The 21,161-nt window shown below is 37.7% G+C and overlaps 1 protein-coding gene across 2 annotated transcripts in view; it reads left to right on the top strand.

Annotated features, from left to right (window-relative positions):
* GPD2 (glycerol-3-phosphate dehydrogenase 2) overlaps window positions 1-20,672 on the top strand; it is a 164,357-nt gene extending 143,685 nt beyond the window's left edge. For both annotated transcript variants that reach the window (XM_062186967.1, XM_062186959.1), the window contains exons 10-17: window positions 3,734-3,868; window positions 4,753-4,928; window positions 5,465-5,596; window positions 6,848-7,006; window positions 15,408-15,520; window positions 15,606-15,684; window positions 15,871-15,969; window positions 18,891-20,672. In XM_062186967.1, the coding sequence (XP_062042951.1) occupies window positions 3,734-3,868; window positions 4,753-4,928; window positions 5,465-5,596; window positions 6,848-7,006; window positions 15,408-15,520; window positions 15,606-15,684; window positions 15,871-15,969; window positions 18,891-19,016 (1,019 nt within the window). In that variant the 3' untranslated portion in view covers window positions 19,017-20,672. The remainder of the gene's footprint in view (window positions 1-3,733; window positions 3,869-4,752; window positions 4,929-5,464; window positions 5,597-6,847; window positions 7,007-15,407; window positions 15,521-15,605; window positions 15,685-15,870; window positions 15,970-18,890) is intronic.
* The last annotated feature ends 489 nt before the right edge of the window (window positions 20,673-21,161 follow it).

Below are 21,161 nucleotides of genomic sequence, written 5' to 3' on the forward strand. Positions count from 1 at the left end.
ATGTATGAGTACTTCTAATTTCAGATCACAGTTCTGAAGAATGTGGTACTCAAGGAACTCTGTTTTAAGGAGCTAGATTTACTTTACTTGCATTTATCTTTTTTTAGTTTCAGATTTGTTTGAAAGTCAGAATTGCAGAGAGAGAGAGAGAGAGAGAGAGAGAGAAATCTTCCATCCTCTGGTTCACTCCCCAGATGGCTGCAAAAGCCAGGGCTGGGCTAGGCTGAAACCAGGAACCAATAGCTTCTTCCAGATCTCCCACATGGGTGGCAGGGGCCCAAACACTTGGGCCATCTTCCACTGCTACTCCCAGGCCATCTACAGGGAGCTGGACTGGAAGTGGAGCAGTATGGTCTCCATCCAGCACCCATATGACATGCCAGCATTGCAGGAGGCAGCTTTACCAGCTACGCCACAGCACTGGGCCTGTCTTGGATTTATCTTTACCAGAACTCTGTTTTTCATTTGAGATCAAGATTGAGGCATTATCTGTCATCCAATTAACCTGTTTTAGAGTTTTTCCCCTATACTTAGTAAGGCAATTCTTTTTTTTTTAGTACTCTAGTCATTTTAAGGAGTCTCTTTGTGGCTCCTTCCACAAAGAGTCTTGCTAGATAGATATCTAAATATTTATATACATGGTGCCATATATAGATATATGTATCAAGGGGCTTACAGGAGCTGACATCCAGCCTGCTTTATGCTTGCAAAACTGTACTCCCTGCAAGGCATTTATTAATTTTAAGTAAGCTGTGGGCATGGCATAGGCACAAACAGGTCTTGATACTTCTGTAATATATGTAAAATATTTCCTTTGTCTTCTAATAATTTGAGACTTGAATCTTATAAGCTTAGACCTTTGTCTTCATTTTTTTTAAAAAACATTGCGGCTAAATACACATAACACAAAATTTATCATTTTAGCTGTTTTTAGTGTCCAGTACTGGGCACTAAGTACATTCACATTGTTGTGAAACTGTCACAGCCATCCACCTCCAGAACTTTTTCATCCTCTTCCACTGAAATTCTGAACATAAACTCCCCATTCTCCTTCTTCCTATTCTTTGGCAGCTGCTACCATTCTACTCTCTGCTTCCGTGAGTTTGAGTGCTGTCAGTACCTCCTGTAAGGGAGTCATACAATATTTGTTGTTTTACCTGGCTTATTCACTTAACATAATTTTGTCAAGGTTTATCCATGTTGTTGCATAGGTCAGAATTTTCTTCCTTTTTAAAGCTAGTAACTATTGGATGTATATACTACTCATTTTGTTTATCTCTTCACCTATTGATGGACATTTTTTTTTTTTTTTGACTGCTAGGACTAAAGCTATGAACTTTCGTGCACAGAATTTTCTCTGCTGTCAGTTCTTTTGCTTATATATCCAGAAGTACATTGTAAGATCATATAATAAGTCTAAATGTTTAATTGTTTTAGGAACTGGAATGCATTTTTCTTAGAAACTAAACCATTTTACCTTCTTAGAAGCAAAATACAAGGGTTACAGTGTTTCCATATCCCATTAATACATACATTTTCTGCTTTTGTTTGATAATAGCCATCCTAATAGATGTGCAGTGATATCTCATTGTGGTTTTCAGTTGCATTTTGCTGATGATTAGTGATATTTAGTATGTTTTGATGTGCTTATTGTCTATTTGCATATCTTAACTGGAGAATACCTGTTGAAAGTCCATGTCTTTTTCTTAATTCGGGTTTTATTTGATGTTGCTGTCAAGTTTTGGAAGTTTCTTTTATATTCTTTTTTTTTAAAGATTTATTTATTTATTTGAAAGACAGAGTTACAGAGGCAGAGAGAGAGGTCTTTCATCTGTTGGTTCACTCCCCAAATGGCCGCAATGGCCAGAGCTGAGGGATCTGAAGCCAGGAGCCAGTTGCTTCTTCTGGGTCTCCCATGTGGGTGCAGGGGACCAAGGACTTGGGCCATCTTCTGCTGCTCTCCAAGGCCATAGCAGAGAACTGGATCAAAAGTGGAGCTGCCGGGACTTGAACTGGTGCTCATTTGGGATACTGGCACTGCAGGAGGTGGCTTTACCCACCTTGCCATGGCGCTGGCCCCTCTTTTATATTCTTATATTTGATTTATAAATAATTTCTGCCACACCATTGGGTGTCTTTTTGGTCTGCTGAAAGTGTTATTTGATGCACAGAAGCTTTTAATTTTGGTGAAATCTGTCTTACCTGTCGTTTTTTTTTTTTTTTTTTTTTTTTTTTTTGCACTTTTGATGTCATATCCAAGACATCATTGCTTACTGCACTGTCAGGAAGTTTCCCAAATTTTTCTTTCAAGACTTTTGTGGCCTTAGCTCATATATTTTGGTCTTTGAACCATTTTGAGGTAAATTTTGTGTATGGTATATAAAAAAAAGTCCAGCTTCATCCTTTGCATAGGAAAATCCAGTTTTCTCATTTGTCAAATTTTTGTGGTAATGACAAAGTATGGTGAAGAAGGAGGTTATACATGACCCCAGTTACAGTGGAGACAAAATTACACTTATGTCTCTATTATACATGGTTAATTTAACTGATCTTCCACAGTAAGTGTAGCAGAACAAGGTAGGCATTTATTTTCTGCATTTACTTCTACATCATTAGGCCCCTGTTGTATTGGTGCACATAGTCAGGATCTTGGAAGAAAAAGAACTAAGCCATCCCTGAAGCTGTTCTAGATTAGGAAGAGTAGATTCCTAAAACCGTGCCTTTGTCTTGTCCTCACCTCTGATGGTGGACCAAAACCACAGCTGATCTCTCCTCAGCTGTTTTTAGATCAAGGTTAAGCTCTGTTCAGCAGCCATCCAATTTTAATATAAACTCCCTCAATCCTTAGCACAGATGTGTAATTGTATTGTGATAGACAGTAAGGATAATTCCACAGCATCTTGAATGACAAGAATTAAGTGCCTAACTCAGAGAAGCCAAAACACTTATTTCTGTGTCAGCTGTAATGATAATGGGATTAACAAATAAATTAATAAAGTATGGAAAATGTCAAGTGTTGAGAGACAATAAAATTTAGTGGTAAGAATATGGACCTCAAAATCTGAAAAAAACCAAGCCCGGATACTTTACAAATAAACGATGTTTTCCTCAGACAAGTTGGTTGTCCAGGTTTGTTTAAACTTTTTCAATCTGTTTTCTCATCTGTATGGTGAGAATAATAAAGACAAGTTCTATGGGACTTCATGAGGGTAAATGAGATGAGATATGTGTATCAGGTGCTCTGCACTGTGCTGGACCTGCTGTAAATACTTGATAAAAGTGTGGTATTGATATGGGAGGAAAAAATCCTGTTAGTGGCTTATTTATTTAATTTAATCCATGTCTTTGTCTTCCCTGAAAAGGGATAGCAAGAGAAATTCTAGAAAGAAATTTGTAAATCTCTTAACTGTTCAATTCTAGTTTTTCTTGTTTTATTCTCTTAATTTCTCCAGCTGGAAGGTTGCTAACATTTATTTCTTTTGCTTCCTCTTGTATCAGTGTCAATGATTTTCAAAACCTTGAGTTTTTTTCATGGAAATGATACTTGTAACAAGATAGTTCTTTATGAGTTTTTCTTGTACCAATATACTCATAGGGTTCTATATTTAGGGTTTTTTCCCCCCTTTTAAAGTGCACATTTATGTGTATTCTTTTTCTGCTTATATACTGTTTTATGGTTTAAAAATAATGTTTTTGAATAAACCTGTTAACCCTTGTTGTTGATCCTTACCAGTGAGAAGAGGAGATGTCCTAGCAGCATGGAGTGGTATCCGTCCCCTCGTTACTGATCCCAACTCTGCAGATACTCAGTCCATCTCTAGAAATCACGTTGTTGATATCAGTGAGAGTGGCCTTATCACTATAGCAGGTATGGGGTATTATCTTGTTATTTGCAAGTGTATTGCACACAAGCTTGGCTAAATTATTTTTTAATTATCTATTTACTTGCAAGACAGAGACACAGAGAAAGACGGAGTCAGAAAGAGAGCTTATATCCTCTGGTTCGCTCCTCAAATGCCCACTATGATATGCTGGTGAACCTGGGAACCATGAGCTCAATCCAGATCTCCCACAAGGATGTCAAGGACTGTACGCTACTTGAGCCATCATCTGCTGCTTCACAGGCTGTACATCATTAGGAAGCTGGAATTGGAAGCACAGCTGGGACCTGAACCCAGGCATTCTGATATGGAATGGCACCATCTGAATTGCTAAACCAAATGCCTCCCTCATGAACTTGACTTAGCAGTATCTTTTAGCTCGATTGAGTAAAGACTTTATTTTATTACATAAAGTCTTATGCATTGCTTTGCCATGTTTATTATAAACAATAGGTAAATTTTGTTATTAGTAAGTCGATAGCTGGTTAATTATAAGAAGAATAAGGGGGACAAGTGTTGTGGTACAGCAGGTTGCAATGCCTCCTGTGATGCCAGCATCCCATATTACAGCACCAGTTTGAGTCACAGCTGCTCTGCTTCTAATCCAACTTCCTGCCAACGGACCTGGGAGGCAGCAAAGATGGCCCAAGTGCTTGGGAGATCCAGTGTGGGTTTCTGGTTCCTGGCTTCAGCCTGGATCAGTCCCGTCCATCGCGGCCATTTGAGGAATGAACCAGCAGATGGACGATCTCTTTCCTTCTTTGTCTCTCCCTCTCTCTGTCTCCCTGCCTTTCAACTAGATGAAATACATCTTTAAAAAAGAAAAATAAGGATTGGTAACCTAATGAATTGTTCATCAACTTCTTCATAGGTGGAAAATGGACAACTTACCGATCTATGGCGGAAGATACTGTAAATGCTGCCATCAAGACTCACAATTTGAAAGCAGGACCAAGTAGAACAGTTGGGCTTTTCCTTCAAGGGGGCAAAGATTGGAGCCCCACCCTCTACATCCGGCTTGTCCAGGATTATGGACTTGAAAGTGAGGTGGGTGTGCGCTGCCACCTCATTCTTCTCCATGTCTAATCACTCACTCTTGCCAGGAACAGAACCGGCAACCATGATGAGGCCTCAATGATTGAGTTTCCTTTTGCTGAGTGCATTTCTGTCTGTGTAGTAAGGAAAAAAAAGATGAAAATAATTTGCTTGTGTTGCCTAGGAAACAATATAAATTTCTTCTTTGAAACCTGGAGGTTGTTTGGTTTGTTCCTGGTATTTGGAGCCACCCCATCTTCTTTCCTTCCCAAGCATAAGGAAGGATGCTCTTCAGAAGTCACCTCAGGACCAAATGAAGCTGCTGCTTCATCAGTCACTGATGTGCTGACGGATGTGTGGCAGAGTTAGTGCTGGCCTAAGCATTCAAAGCTTGAGTGGTTTCCTCCCACAGAATCAAGACCTAATACTCTCCAACAATTGTTATTTACAGGCTCTAAAAAAACTGACAAGATAACCATGCCCCTTTGTTGTTTTGTACCTAAAAGGTATATTCAAACCATCTGACTAATACAGTTTTGTTTTTGTAGGTGGCACAGCATCTTGCTGCCACCTATGGTGACAAGGCTTTTGAGGTGGCCAAAATGGCAAGTGTGACTGGAAAGAGATGGCCTGTCGTTGGAGTACGTCTTGTGTCAGAATTTCCATATATTGAGGCAGAGGTAAGTGAATGACCACGTGAGAATTTCTGGTCTGCTATGGGATACCAATCCTCTGGTCATTATTTGTCTTCTCTACAAATTATATGCAGCCAAGTTTCAGTGCACATATGTCAGTTCAAACCTGGAGTCAAATGTCTGTCCAGTGAAAATCTCTTCATTTACAAAATTTTTATTTTAATTCTGAAGTGGTGTTGACATGAGTAATAATAAAATAAAATGTGGTTTTCTTTTTCCTTCTTGAAATTACCACAACATATTAATTTACACTTGTTTGCCCCTTTTTTGTTTGTAGGTTTTTTGGTTTGCACTATTCGTGTCCTGTTTTATGACATACTTTTCCTTTGTATACATATTTTTAAAATATTTATTTGTTTATTTTGTTTGGAAGGCAGAGAGACAGACACAGAAAATTGTCTATGTGCTGGTCCACTCCCCAGACGCTCTCAACAGCCAAACTGGGCCAGACCAAAGTCAATAGGCCAGAGTTCAGTCTGGGTCTCCCACATGGCTATCAAGCATCCAAGTACTTGTGCCATCACACCTGCTGCTTCCTAGAGTGTGCAATTAGCAGGAAGCTGGTTTAGAAATGGAGTAACCAGGTCTTGAACCAGGCACTCCAATATGGGATGCAGGTTCCCAAGTGGCAACTTAAGTGCTGTATCATACATTGCCCCCCCCCCCCATGATGTAACTTTATGAGATAATTCTTCAAGGATTTAAGTCTTGTTTCTCATGAAGCTATCCAATTTTGTGAACATAATCCATAAAGTGTATTTCTTTGTAATTCACTTCACCTTAAAACATTGATGTCCAGTAAACATTTTCTTCTTGACCGAATTCAGGGTTTCTGTCATCTTGATTACTCTAAGACTGAAAATCATACAAGTTAAAGAGATGCTATCATACTTCTGTATACTTGTCCTTTGCCTGTTTAGCTGTGTAGAATGAAATCCACATTGTGTGTAAACAAAGAGAGATTAAGTGATTACTTTGGATGCTTAATGAGAAGTGATGCAATTTGCATGTTTATGTCAGGTTCTGAAAAGGAAGAATGCATTAACTCTTGTCCAGTTTATCCCAGTTCCCAAACCTCCTTTGGCAGGCAGATGGAGAACTTAGGTTGTGCAACTCTTTGTCTTACGCCTGCTGGAAAACTAGAGAGTGTAAAGAAAATTTGTTTTTTAATGTGAAACTTTATTTTCTCTTAAGAGGAAGGTCTAAACTGACAATGTTTCTGGAATTCAAACTCAGGTAAAATACGGTATTAAGGAGTACGCCTGCACCGCGGTGGATATGATTTCACGCCGCACTCGTCTGGCCTTTCTCAACGTTCAGGCAGCAGAAGAAGCCCTACCGAGGATTGTTGAACTGATGGGCAGAGAATTGAATTGGGATGATTATAAGAAAGAGGTATTACAAAGAGAACTCTTTTTTTTTTTAAGTTTTTTTTTTCTGCTGTTTTTTTTTTTTTTAACTTTTATTTTGTAAATATAAATTTCCAAAGTACAGTTTATGGATTACAGTGGCTTCCCCCCCCATAACTTCCCTCCCACTTGCACCTCTCCCATCTGCCGCTCCCTCTCCCATTCCATTCACATCAAGATTCCTTTTCAATTATCTTTATGTACAGAAGATCAATTTAGTATATATTAAGTAAAGATTTCATCAGTTTGCACCCACACAGAACATAAAATGTAAAATACTGTTTCAGTGCTAGTTATAGCATTAATTCACATTGAACAACACATTAAGGACAGAGATCCTACATGGGGAGTAAGTGCACAGTGACTCCTGTTGTGGACTTAACAAATTGACACTCTTGTTTATGGCGTCAGTAATCTCCCTAGAATCTAGTCATGAGTTACCAAGGTTATGGAAGCCTTTTGAGTTCACCAACTCTGATCGTATTTAGACAAGATCATAGTCAAAGTGGAAGTTCTCTCCTCCCTTCAGAGAAAGGTACTTCCTTCTTTGATGGCCCCTTCTTTCTACTGGAATCTCACGCGCAGAGATCTTTCATTTAGGTCCTACAAAGAGAACTCTAAAACCACAGTTCCCATTACAACTAGGTAATGGTTTGATCTGGTAAAAGGGGCTAGCGTAAGTTTTGATGGTAACCTTAGAATCTTGCCAAGTTCTGGATGCATATGTTTAATATTGATAGACTTTAGGAAAATGGGAAGATAATCTTGTACCCAAATTTAGTTGTTCCTGGAAAATCTCTCATAATAAATGCTCTTACATTTGTGGTTTTTATTAAGGAGAAAAAAAGATAACACTAACTGTGAGGTAGACATTTTCTGATTTTCTTTGATAGTACTCTCAGAGAATGTTTAATGAAATTCACAGTCCTACTAATCGGCCGATGGTAAAAAGTAGTGGTCTTACTGCCTTACCAGCGAGTCCTTATCATTTGTTTCACTTAATATTTTACAGTTACATTTTACAAAGAAAGTTAGTGATGCTCAGATATCCATATATTTATAAATCTGAGCTTACTGTAATACACAGAAGATCTTCATATTTTTAAATTAACCCAAACTATTGTGATATGCAGAGGCTTATGAAGAATTTGCATATATTTAGTCAAAAAATAATTTCTGTCCACCTTGGGTTCAGTTCTTCACCCGCAGGCTCTCTTGAGCTGATGTCAGTGAGGCTCTTTGACCACCACTTTGCTGTGTTAAGCCTCCAGTAAACGCCACATTGCTCAGCGTGCTTGTTAGTGCTCAGTCCTTATGCTATGAGGAGTCTCCAGAAGGTTCGTGGAATATAAGTGGTTTAAATAGGTGATGCATGAGGTCAAACCTTCTTCAGCCAAAATACCTTTATCCTTTAATTCTTGGTTTTCATGGATTTTTTGAAGTAACCTCATCCTTGGACAACTGGCAGCATTTGACACAGTTGATTCATCTCGCTTCTCAAACTGCTTTCTTAACTTTTGTTGTACTACCTCACTTGGTTCTTCTCCTACCATGCCAAACTATCACTCCCTCAAACTTCTCCGTGTCATTAATGGTTCTTCCAAGCTTCAGTTTCTTAGGCCTAAGTGGTATTATCATACTTCATGCGTTGTCTGACACTCTCTCGAAATCCCCAAGTAAATAGTATCATATCTGTCTTAAAATAACACTTCAAACTCAACTCTTTCTTAGCACATTGAGCTGCTCTCACCCTGATTCAGGTTATTAGCATCTCTTACATGAATTCTTATAATAGCTTCCCTACCTAACCCTATGTCTGTGCTTTGACAGCTTCAGTGACTCTGTTAAAGCATAATCCAGATCAGTGCCTATGTCAGTCTGAAATTCAGAGGGGAGGCCCGGAGCCAGAGACATCAATTTCAGCTGGTCTCTAATCCATTAGTCTAGATGGGATCATGTAAGGCCTCAATATAGTTAGTGAAAATGGTCCAAAGACTGAGCTATAGAACACTGAAGTTTCCAAGTTGGAGGGATAAGGAAGAATCCAGAAGAATGAGAAAGTAGTGGCTGGTGGGGTTGGAGGAGCTCAAGAGAGAGCTGTGACCTAAAATGTGAGGAAGAAAGTACTTGTATATCTTAGTGTGTTTGGGCTGCTGTAACAGAAATACCTTCAAGTGGATGATTTAAACTGCTCGCAAGTGATATTGACAGTTCTGGAGGCTTGGATATCCAAGATGAGAATACTAGCAGGTTTGAATGTGGTAGGAGCCTATGTTCTGGATCATAGGCAGATTTCTTCTTACTCTGTCCCCACATAAGAGGAATGAATGAACATTACTGAATATTTATGTGGTATGCTGAGTGGTATGTCAAGTGAGACCTTGACCCCTATATGGTGACATTTCTCTGCTAGTAATTTTACTACAAATTACTGTAGGGAATAGTGGAGTCACTGGGAAAAAGAGTTCCTTACTCCTGAGGATAGGTCTTTCGGGGATAACCATTAGCCCCATTGTTTATTTGAAGAAAAGGCCCACACAGAGTAAATTCCCGTCAGAGTTCACACAGGAATGAATTGTGGAGCTGGGATTGAAAGCAGGTATTCTGCCGGCGCCGTGGCTTAACAGGCTAATCCTCCGCCTTGCGGCGCCGGCACACCGGGTTCTAGTCCCGGTCAGGGCACCGATCCTGTCCTGGTTGCCCCTCTTCCAGGCCAGCTCTCTGCTGTGGCCAGGGAGTGCAGTGGAGGATGGCCCAAGTTCTTGGGCTCTGCACCCCATGGGAGATCAGGATAAGCACCTGGCTCCTGCCATCGGAACAGCGCGGTGCACCGGCCGCAGCGCGCCTACCACGGCGGCCATTGGAGGGTGAACCAACGGCAAAAAGGAAGACCTTTCTCTCTGTCTACCTCTACTGTCCACTCTGCCTGTCAAAAAAAAAAAAAAAAAAATTAAAAAAAAAAAAGCTTACCCCGGAAGGTAAGCTTTTCTCATCCTGCTCTGCTACCTCTACATTACCATTGCAGGTTTATAGCTCTTTCAATTTTGAGTTTAAGATTGATCAGCTTAAGCTCTGTATAGAAGTAACACAGACATGACATCCTTGTGCTGTTGCCAATCATTTTTACCATACAGAAGCACTGGCGATAATGTGTTCTTCCAAAAGTTATGGTTGAAATAATTTGAATATGCAAAAACATATTTTATGCTAGGAAGTCATGCTGTGGGAGGTAGGAAGGAGGAAGAAAATTCTGTAAACTGGTTGTATTCAGGCCTCCTGGGGAAGCTAGATTTAGTTTCAGTGCAAGTTTTAGTTCATATTTATGTGCCCAGAAATACTTTCCTATTCTCCTTAACAAAGTAACAAAAATAAAAGACTTAAAGTTATTACTCAGTATTTGAGACATAGGAGTATTAATAACTGTGGACAGTCTAGAGAGAACAAAGGAAGGAGAAAAAAAGAATTAAAAGGTTAGAAAGTTGGACTTCTGCGAAAAGGTTAAAAGCATTGGGATTATTTAACCTGCACAAGTGAAAGAGGAACAAGGTGATAAATAACTCCCTGTAGATGAATTGTGCTTGTTTTTACCAGTCAATACTTAATGAGTGACTTGTATACTGAACATTGTACCAAATATTGTGGGGAAATAATAAATAGCTCATAGATTCAGGGATCTTGAAATCTTATCAGGTAGATACAACACATATATGACTCAGAAATATCTGTATGTTTTCTAAATTTCAGAGAACTATTTAGAGGAATTGTAACAGAAAACCCATTTAGAAGACCTGCTTAGAGAGGAAGACATTTTATGGGGGTGTTGGGGATCAATAGAGGAGTTGTTAGGGACATTGAGAGAAAGTTAACATTGCTAAATCATGTTCCACAGGATATAAATTAATATATGTGAAAAAAACGATTCCTTGGGCAAAAGAGTTCAGGAAATCCTGAGTTATATAAATTACAAGAGTTTTTTTAGGACAAATAATTTGGAAACTTGAACATGATTTGTGTATTGTCAATTTCCAAAAGGGAATTTATATGGAGACAGACTATACTCCCACTTTTTGGGGGAGGGCTGAGCAGCAAGGAGGTTATTATTTCTTTAGATGCATTTGGTAAGTTCTGCTCTGTATGCTTTGGTATGGTAGATTTTATAATGTTCAGACAAAGCAGAACTTTAAAGAAGAGGCTACATAAGTAGATCGAGAGATTCTCACAAAAACAATTTTTTTTAAAATTGATTACAGTGAGCAAGAAATGAGTGAATGGGTAAGCAAGTGAAGAAATAGAATGTCTATGGATAAAGCAAGCTGATGAAAACCAAGTTTAAAGCAGGTTGAAAAACAGGTGCTCAGCAAATTGAAGGGTCAGTATCAAGAATAATAGAGGTATAAATGACTAATGCAAGGAAAATTGGCTGAGGGTCAGGGGGAAATGCTGAGGATACCAAAAAGACTTTTGAAAATGGAAAGTAACGCAAGTAAGTCCTACCTAGATCAGTGCTTAGGGTGACAGCTACCATATTCTTGAATGTTAGAGAGAAGGGAGAACTATTCAGCTCACAGTCTACTATCCATGTGCTTTTCCTCTCATCTTCCTCCCCCCCCCCCCATTTTATCTTTGGTTTTCATGTATGAAAAGAGCAAAATAAATATTGGTAAGAGGCTGTAGATATTCAAATAGGCTACTCTAAAAGTATAGTATGCCAGGCCAGAAAAACTAGGATACTCATAGAAATGTGCAGTTGGGGTTATTAAATTCGTCTTCTGGCTAATAAGGTCCAGAAGACACAATTTGTGCAAATGTAGTACCTCGTTCCAAAAAGGAGACAAAAGAAAAATACCATTTGTAACCTAGAAACCAGTGGTTTCAGCAGTGATCTTAGGTAATTGTCCAGATTATGACACTTTTTGTTTGTTTTATCAGCATTTAACAAGATGTTGTGAACACTGGAAAGCTAGCTAAGGATTCACTTGAGAAAAATCATTTCAAGTATTGTATTTTCTTTTCAGATACAGCAAGCATATTGTTAGAAAAATACTATGGACATATTTTTATTCTTTTCAGTATTTAGTAAAGCCCAATGTGATATCTTTATAAAACTAGTAGATTTATAGTCAGATGACAACTGTTGGCCCCAAAAGTCTGTGATAGCAACTCCTAAGCATTCTGTCCTTGGTCTTGACCTAGTCTACTTTGGTTCAAGTGCTAGATTACAATGTTGATGGCATGCATCTTTGGTGTACCAAAAACCAGAAACTGAAGGGAGAGTGAATGTTTGATGACAAATTGAAACAACGGGTGAAATTTCATTAGGTATAATTTAATAGAGATAAATGGCAAACCTTGCATTAGGTGGAAAAACAACTCCATCCATTCAAGATAGATTTGACAAGGTTTAACAGTGGCACATGTGAAAAAGAAATATGGTTTTAGTTAACTGTAAATGTATATCAGTTAACAGTGGACCATGGCTGCTCCCAAATCCAATTGCAATCTTAAGCTGCATTAATAGAAATCATATATCTAGATTGATGAAGCTGATAGTTACTGCCTTCTAGGTACTTGCCAGATCTCTGTTGGAGTATTGTGTTTTGTTCTAGTAATTGTATTATATGACAGACCAGTTGTGGTCTGGAAGAAATTATCCAGCAATATATATGGAATTGAAATCATGTATTATGCAGAAGAGTAGTCTAGACTAAAAGAAAGCCCTTGCAAGGGAAACACATAGTATATTTACATACTTGTGCTGTGATACAAAACAAAGACACTAGATTTATTCCTCTGTAGCAAAATTTCACTAATCCCAAATAAATTGGAATAACTACAAGGAGGTAGATTTATTCTCAACATAAAACTTTCCTACAAGTAGAGCAATTTTTGTATGGGCTACTTTCAGTGGTATTGTTACCTATCCATTGTTAGAGTTCTTTAGACCAAGGCCACATGCTTCTATTTTGGCATGTTATAAAGGAAATGTGGGGTTAGGGAGGTACATTCTGACCTTTAGGAAAAATTCTGTTCCAGTTTTGAAATGTCATGATTCCTTGTTTGATGGAGGATAGGTAAACTACATAGCTAATGAAGGGATATAGATTGAGGAAGAGGTTGTTTTTCCAGGAAGCAGCAGGGTGATATTTTCAAGGAAATGAATTTTGGACGAGTTCTGTAGAAAATGGCTGAGCAGAATTGGTAGAATACCAAAAATAATTTTATTTATGACAACTGGTGGGCTTTCTTGTGTGAAGAGAGAAATCTGTCCCCAAAGAATGCCATTAGAGATGGAGAATTCACAGACTAGTTTCACCTAAACCACACATACACACACACACAAGAGTACTTCAAAAAGTTTGTGAACAAATGTATTTGAACAATGTTTATTTTAGTGGAAACAAGGTTTGAAATCCATACATAGTGTTCTCATAATATGTGTTTTCCATGAACTTTTTGAAGATCCCTCATATACTTCTGTGTGTCTGTGTATGTGTGTGTGTACGTAGATAGATAGTTTAAATACATTTTTAATTTTTTAAAATTCAGGGTATTATTTCATATTGACAACCTTAAATTTTTTTTTTTTTTTTGACAGGCAGAGTTGATAGTGAGAGACAGAGAGAAAGGTCTTCCTTTTTGTCGTTGGTTCACCCTACAATGGCCGCTGCGGCCGGCGCATCTCGCTGATCCGAAGGCAGGAGCCAGGTGCTTCTCCTGGTCTCCCATGGGGTGCAGGGCCCAAGGACTTGGGCCATCCTCCACTGCCTTCCCGGGCCATAGCAGAGAGCTGGCCTGGAAGAGGGGCAACCGGGATAGAATCCAGCGCCCCGACCAGGACTAGAAACTGGTGTGCCAGCGCCACAAGGCGGAGGATTAGACTGTTAAGCCACGGCGCCGGCAACAACCTTAAATTTTTTTATGTAAGAGCATTAAGGAAGAAAACTCTTGATATTTTATTTACTAAGAGAAAGAACAATAGGAAAGGAAAAAACTGAAAAAATTATCTTCCCAAAAAAATAAAGGGTCTCATCATTGACATTTGCAAACACATATAACACATTCACGCAAGTAAGTTTGTATACTGTTGTCTCCTTTGCCTTGTTTCACTTTTCACTGGTATTTTCACACTTTAGACTTAGGGAACCATTGAGTTAATAAGATCCTTTGACATGAGGTTGGGGAACTTAAGACTTGCATTAAGTTTTTTGTTTGTTTGTTTGGCAAGTTTATACTGTAACAAGCAACTTCAGAATCACAGTGGTTTATGGTAGCAAGCATCTCTTTCTCGCTTGTGCTGCAGGGAGGCTGCATGTTCACTGCTGTGGCTGTTCTCCATATCCCAGGCTGACTTCAGGTCTCATCTGAGACCTGCCTCTCTCATGGTACAGAAGCAAGAGATGTTAAGCAAAGCTATAATGTTACATTTAAAGCTTTCATTCAAAAGTGTCATAAATGAGTATTGCATTCATTCACATTCCATTGATCAAAGTTCCATTGCCAGCCTCTCACATCAAGGAGATTAAAAAGTTCATAGAGCAGAAATGTGTGTGTGTGCATGTGTGTGTGTGTAAAGAGGCATTTGTGAACAATATGCACTAGAATGGAGTCGTTTTGGAGGTTCTTAGACGGAAGACTGAAATGATGAAAACTAAGAAAGACAATGTTTGCAGCAATAGTTAGTATAACTGAGACTGGGAACATTAAAACAGGAAGATTAACTCCTGAGCATGGCTTGTTTTCTTCCAGTGACTCTGTAACTTTCACCCAACTATCAGTATCCCACTGTCAACATTTCAGCTTAGCTAATCTCACGATACTTGCTTTGGTACTGGATGCCAGTCCACATATCTTCACTTTTAGTTGCATTTTGGTCTCCAAGCTACAAGAATTTGGTCCTGTAAAATTTGCTGCTCAGTACTATAGTAGAATACTCAGCAGTAAAAGTAAACAAAATATTAAAACATGAATGAATCTTGGCATCATTATACTGTGCGAAAGCAGTCAATGCAGAAGACAACATTGTATATGAGATCTTTCATATGCAGTTCCAGAAAAGGCAAACTCTGGTGACAGAAAGCAAATCAGTGGCTGCCTGGGGCTAGAGGTCAGGGGAAGAGATCAATTGCAAACAGGCATGAAGAAGCTTTTGTAGGGTGGAGGAAATGTTCTGTATCTTGATTGCAGTGGAGTGTACATAAGACTGCACACCTAAAAGAGGTGAATGTTACTGAAAGAATATTTCAATGAAACTGGAAGAAATTAAAAGGCTGTGCTGGTCAAAGAAGTGAAGATCAGCTTCTTTTTTGAAGACCAAAATTTTAAGAAAAGAGAAAAAATCAATAATTCTTTCCATAAATCTTTGAACTTTGTGTGTGTCTTTGTTTTAGCAAGAACTTGAAACAGCCAGGAAGTTTCTTTATTACGAAATGGGCTATAAATCTCGATCAGAACAATTAACAGATCGCTCTGAAATCAGCCTGCTGCCTTCAGACATCGACAGGTACTGCTAATAAGCTTCTGACTTTCTCTTTTCTCTCCTTTGCCTCTGTAAGTATATTTCTCCATTATTCAATATTGTGTTCCAGGTACAAGAAGAGATTTCATAAGTTTGATGCAGACCAAAAAGGATTTATTACCATTGTTGATGTTCAGCGTGTATTAGAGGTAACATTTTTTGGGGGTTTATATCAGTCTTTAATAACAGAGGAAATAAATGTGATATTAGGTATTTTTTCTCATCTAGTACCTTCTACAAGTAATATTTTTAATTTGGGGGAAGTTAGTAACTTTAGTAATAGGACATGTATGCTTTCTAATTGGAATTCATGATTCTGTTTTTATTTTATTTAGAGTATCAATGTCCAAATGGATGAAAATACACTCCATGAAATTCTGAATGAAGTAGATTTAAACAAAAATGGACAAGTTGAACTCAATGAATTTTTGCAGGTGAGTTGTGGTGAAAGGAAATAAATGTATTTGCTTTTATCTTTTGGTTGTCATTATGGTAAATGAATGTTCAGGAATGGATTTTTAAATCCACACAGTTGTCACTTCATTCTGAAAAAGAAGAAAGCTTGAAGCCAACAAAGGTTGATGTGTCTGCCCTCCAGGATAAGGCTTCCCTTGGTGCATGTTCCTTTTCTTTTTAGAAGAGACATTCTGTTTTACACTGGGCAATTTAGATTAAGTCCAAGTTAATTATGGCTTAAAGGGTTGAATAAGAGCATGCTTTTTAAAGAAGTATGACATGGACTATCTCTGCTGGACCATTCTCCACCTCCTTCACAAGAGGCAACACATTATTTCTAATGTGGAAAGCAATTTTTTTTATGGAGAAGTTTTAAAAACGCATAGTTGTATTCCTTTGAGACCATAATTATCAGATTCTTACATGATAAAGAACCAGAAAAGCAAACGGAAGGAAAGCTGTACTCTGGGTCAAGACCCATGTAATTTAAACATTTCCATTTCCAATTTTCACCTTCCTCAAGTCTGAATTGTTGAAGCTTTGTAACCACGAAGGAAATTTATTTTGTTATTTTAACTTCAAACCGGATGCCTCACATATTCCTAAAGTGGATACTACATGTAATATCTTAAAAGTTCCCTAAAAAAAGAAATCAGCAAGCCCATACACTATTTGTAGCTGTCCACATGACTCTGATCATATGAAGAATGTGTTGGGTTTCCAAGCACCCAGGTTTTTTCTGCAGTGCTTCTTGGGCAGGTATTTCAAATGAATGCCAGGTCTTGCTAACACCATGGCAATGATGAATGCTGAACATGAAATAAATTAATGCTGGGGATTTTGGTCAATGTCAGCCCTTTCTTCACTGTGTCAAGTTAAACAAACAAGATCAAGGCAAAGGAAATGGTAATTGTCTCTCTGGAGATGAGCTGCAGATAAGAGCATTGTTGAATCTAAATGCAGAAAATTTTCACAGGTTGTGTCCAGCATTACAAAAAAGAAATGTTTAGTTCTTTAGCTTATTGTTTGACAAAATGCATATTTTCAATTGATTTTAAAATTTATACTTGAGAATTAGAAACCTGTTAGTTCAATTTTGTGTAGTTTTTCTGGGAGAATATCTTATTGTTTGTCTCAGAATTTCAGAAAACTTTTTTTCAAACAAATGCCTTATGCTTCATTTCATGTGTGTTGTAAATAAACAACAGCATCTAGGGTTGAAAGACCTGGGTTTCTAGAAACAATAAGAATCTAATTTTATGGATATGCTATGTGGTTTAAATTTTAAGTAATTTTCTTGAGTGTAGTAGATGTAAACACATAGATAATAATGTAAACCATCTGTAGGTTTTCTTGAAGAGTTTTTAAATAATTATTTCTTGTCCAATTCTATGTAAAAGAAACTATTCATGCTTCAGTTAGGTACAAATATACAGAGTGTAATTTTCTACTTAAAAACATACTGACCATATTTCTCATGAAATATATTCGCGCCCAAGTGTTATTTTTTTCTTATAATATGGTTTTCAGATACTTCTGATATTTAAAGAACACTTTGAGTTTTGAGAGATTGGGACATTATATGTAGTGTTCATGGCTGAAATCAGCCCTCTGACTCTGTCAGTTTTGTTAGGTCTGATAAGCTTTGAAAGTCTTCCTTAAATCAGAGACAAAGCAATACACAGTAACTTGTTCTGCCTTAAACACTCAGCATCCCTTGTGGTACACTATTCCCCTGATGTAAAGTATGCTTTAAGCTTTGTTGGTTTTCAGTAAAATACGTTCTTTCTCTGAAGATTGGGAGTTCATTTTTATCCCATTAAATAACTTTTAAAAAAAATAGATATGGTCTTTCCGTGATCTTCATGGAAGTACCACTGTGGATGTTGCATGGCACCAGGACGTTATTTCTAGGGTTGGGCTCTAGTGGTAGGAGCCCGTCCCTAGTAAGCAGTGCCCTGTGGAACAACATTCATAAGGTCATGAAATTCTGAACTGGCCCATTGGCAGAAGCCTCTGATTCTTAGTCAGAAGAGCTGTTTTTGAGAAATGCATTTCTATAGGCTATGAACTGTAACCCTAAGCATATTTTGAGAATTTTCATATTTATTATTTCTGGTCAATGACTAAGTGTTCTTTTTAAAGTAAATAAATAAAAAAAGATTGGGGAAGTGAGATCAAGAAAAGCAAATAGTTAAAACCACATCAACTTGAAAAGGGAGAAAAAAATCCTTGTGCTCATAATTGCAAGGTGCTTTCCAGATTAAAGGCCTTTGCCCGCTGACTGCATGTAATTTCAAGACTAATTCTGATTTTATCCATTGGATAAAAATGAATTAGCTAAAATCTGGGCTGTGGAGTACTTTTAATTCTTAAGGTAGATCTCTGGGTCCATTTTCAAGGACTTAAATATAAATTACTTTAAAAAGTCTTTAAGGAATTTGGATTTAGGGGACTTGAAGTTGTCAAGTACAGTAACTAAAAAAGGGTGGTTAAATATAGGTCATGGTTTGTCTTTGTTCAATCCCTGAGATTGCTTTTTAAGATTTTTAAATGGAATTAAAGATCCAATATTTGAAGTTGCTAAAAAAAAAAAAAAAAAAAAAAAAGCCCTGAACACATTAAGAGGCAAAGAGTGATGCATTAAGTTTGCTTGTAAAGGCAGTCTGACTTGCTAGAGAGATGATATTTTTGCAGCAGTGGTGAAATATCTGCCCCATCCCCTCTTTCTGAAGTGTTCAAAAACTGTACTCTTAGTTGAGCTGTAGTACTTGGTTGCTGTGGTTTTTGATGGAGCACTTAATTACTCCTGCCTGCTGCAGTGGTAACCATTAAAATGCCGAGAAGAAGGGCATATGCTGGCCTGCGTTCTGAATCGGTGGCCTCTTTTCTCTTTAAGCTGATGAGCGCTATTCAGAAGGGAAGGGTGTCTGGAAGCCGGCTTGCTATCCTAATGAAAACGGCGGAAGAGAACCTGGACAGAAGAGTTCCGATTCCCGTGGACCGTAGTTGTGGAGGATTGTGAGTGTAAACAGTAAATCCACAGCCAGCAAACATAGGAACAAACCAACCACAATGTAACTACCAGAGATGACTTAAACCACTCTAAAACAGTGGATATGGATAGCTGCCTTTCTAAACACTGGACAACATTCCAAAACTGTAGGATGTTAGTGTATTTGCCAACTTTATTTACCAATGCTTTATTTGTATTTGCCACTCAACCTAGCTTCTAAAAAGTATATTTAATCTTTTTCCTCATTTTCAACGCACACCGATTTAATGTTTTACATCCCTTTGGTAACCTGTTGGACTTGACACATTTATTCTAAATCAGTTGTAGAGGCAGAATATTTTGGCAGAACTTGTAAAAATAAGCTGGAAAATTAAGTTTGTAGATAGCATTTGTTCTTAAAAAGAGTGACCTATTGAAGAGATAGTGGTCCTCAAGATTTCTCAGCCCCTTTTTGTCCTCAGCTTGTCTGCCTTCCTCATCCAAACAATACTACAAGAGCATGACTGGCAAAATTGGAGAGGGAAGAAGTTTAGATCTGGTTTCAGGAGCAAGTCTCAAAGAGAAACTCTGAGAGCTTGCAGAATCGCAGGTATGAGATAAGGATAGCGTTGACATTTGCTGTGAGTTACAGTGATAGTTCCATTTTTTTCCCCAGTCACTGCTGTTTTTCTTTGACTATTACAGTTGCCAGGAGGATCCGTGTTTTTTCTTACTTGAAAACCAGCATTTAAGTGGCAAGTTGGATGTAATGGGATGAAGCCAAATTTATGCGATTTTAAGTAGTAATACATTTAAGGGTTAAATACGTATTTATGTAAACGTATATGATGATATAATTTTCCATCCCTGAATCCTACATTTTGGAGCATGTGGTATTGTCAAATTTGGCCTATCATTTGGAAACAGAGAAGGGTATTTGCAAATAAAAATGGTAAAAATAGTAAGAGGATAAAAAAAGTAACTATAGTGATAAGTAAAATAAGGCAGAACACTTCAATATCCAAGGTCATTTTGGTTGCCTAAAGCATTTCCCCTTCTGTTCTCAGTAGAAAAAAATTTTAATCAACCAAAAGTGAAAATAAAAAAAAAAAAATAAAAACACATGCATATATCCACATAAAACAAAAACAAAAGTCAGTGTGCATTGAATTTAACAAGTATTGCATTGAATTTAAAATGCCAGTTTGGGATGCTTTTGCTATATTTTTGTGGCATTTTAACTAGTCATTTTAACATTTATTAATTGTGCTTCCTCTTATAAAGTTAAGTACCTATTTTTTGTGTAAATCAGGTTCTGTATGTGTTAGGAAATGTAACACTTGATTTCACAGCAAGTTTTTGTTGTGCAGATTTGAGGCTTTAGTTTTTTAAACTGGACAAAAAAGAATTTTGTACTATTGTTTCTGATTATGTCAACATTGCAGAACATCTTTTTGTCTCATGTTATAATATAAACAGGGAAGGTTCACTCACCTGCACCCCCACCTGCCACCTCTGAAACTGCGTGGACATAAGATAGCATCTTAACTCATTTTATTAAAATGAAATTTAGATTCTTCCTACATCCTAAAGTAAAACCTACAGCAGAGCAAATGATGGTCTCCCAGGTGTCACTGTGAACTTTTTCTTTCGAAATGTGAATTTTTTTACACTGACTTTTTTTTTTGAACAAATGAAGCACATGGCTTTGCAATTTTAGTGTTTGCCTATGGAGACCATAAATTTGACTATTTAGAACCCAGTGACACTAAATAGAGGAGTTATCCTTTCAAACTTCCAAATGATATGATATTGTGCATTTATGCTCTCTCTCTCTCTTTTGTCTTTTCTAGTTAGATCAAGATAATGATGACTTGTATCCTCCTCGATTCCGATACAGTAGGGACCGGGCTTAAAACATGAGTGGCTTGGGCATATCTGTGTTTGTAGAGCAGGCTTTGTTTGTGCACGCTTTGCTATGAATGAAGTTCCTTTAAGGACAAAGAAAAGTGCACTTTTCTTCTTTCAGGCATATCTGCTTTTGCTTAAAATCTGCTCATTCTAAAACATACGCTCCTTCACCAATCCCAGAGACTCATTCTGGAACTGAACTGGTTTCAAGCCATTTCTGTGAATAAAGTACCCCAGCATTTTTGTTTAAATTCTTCCTTAAAC

This window comes from Lepus europaeus, chromosome 1, assembly GCF_033115175.1.
Source record: "Lepus europaeus isolate LE1 chromosome 1, mLepTim1.pri, whole genome shotgun sequence".
Lineage (NCBI taxonomy): Eukaryota > Metazoa > Chordata > Mammalia > Lagomorpha > Leporidae > Lepus > Lepus europaeus.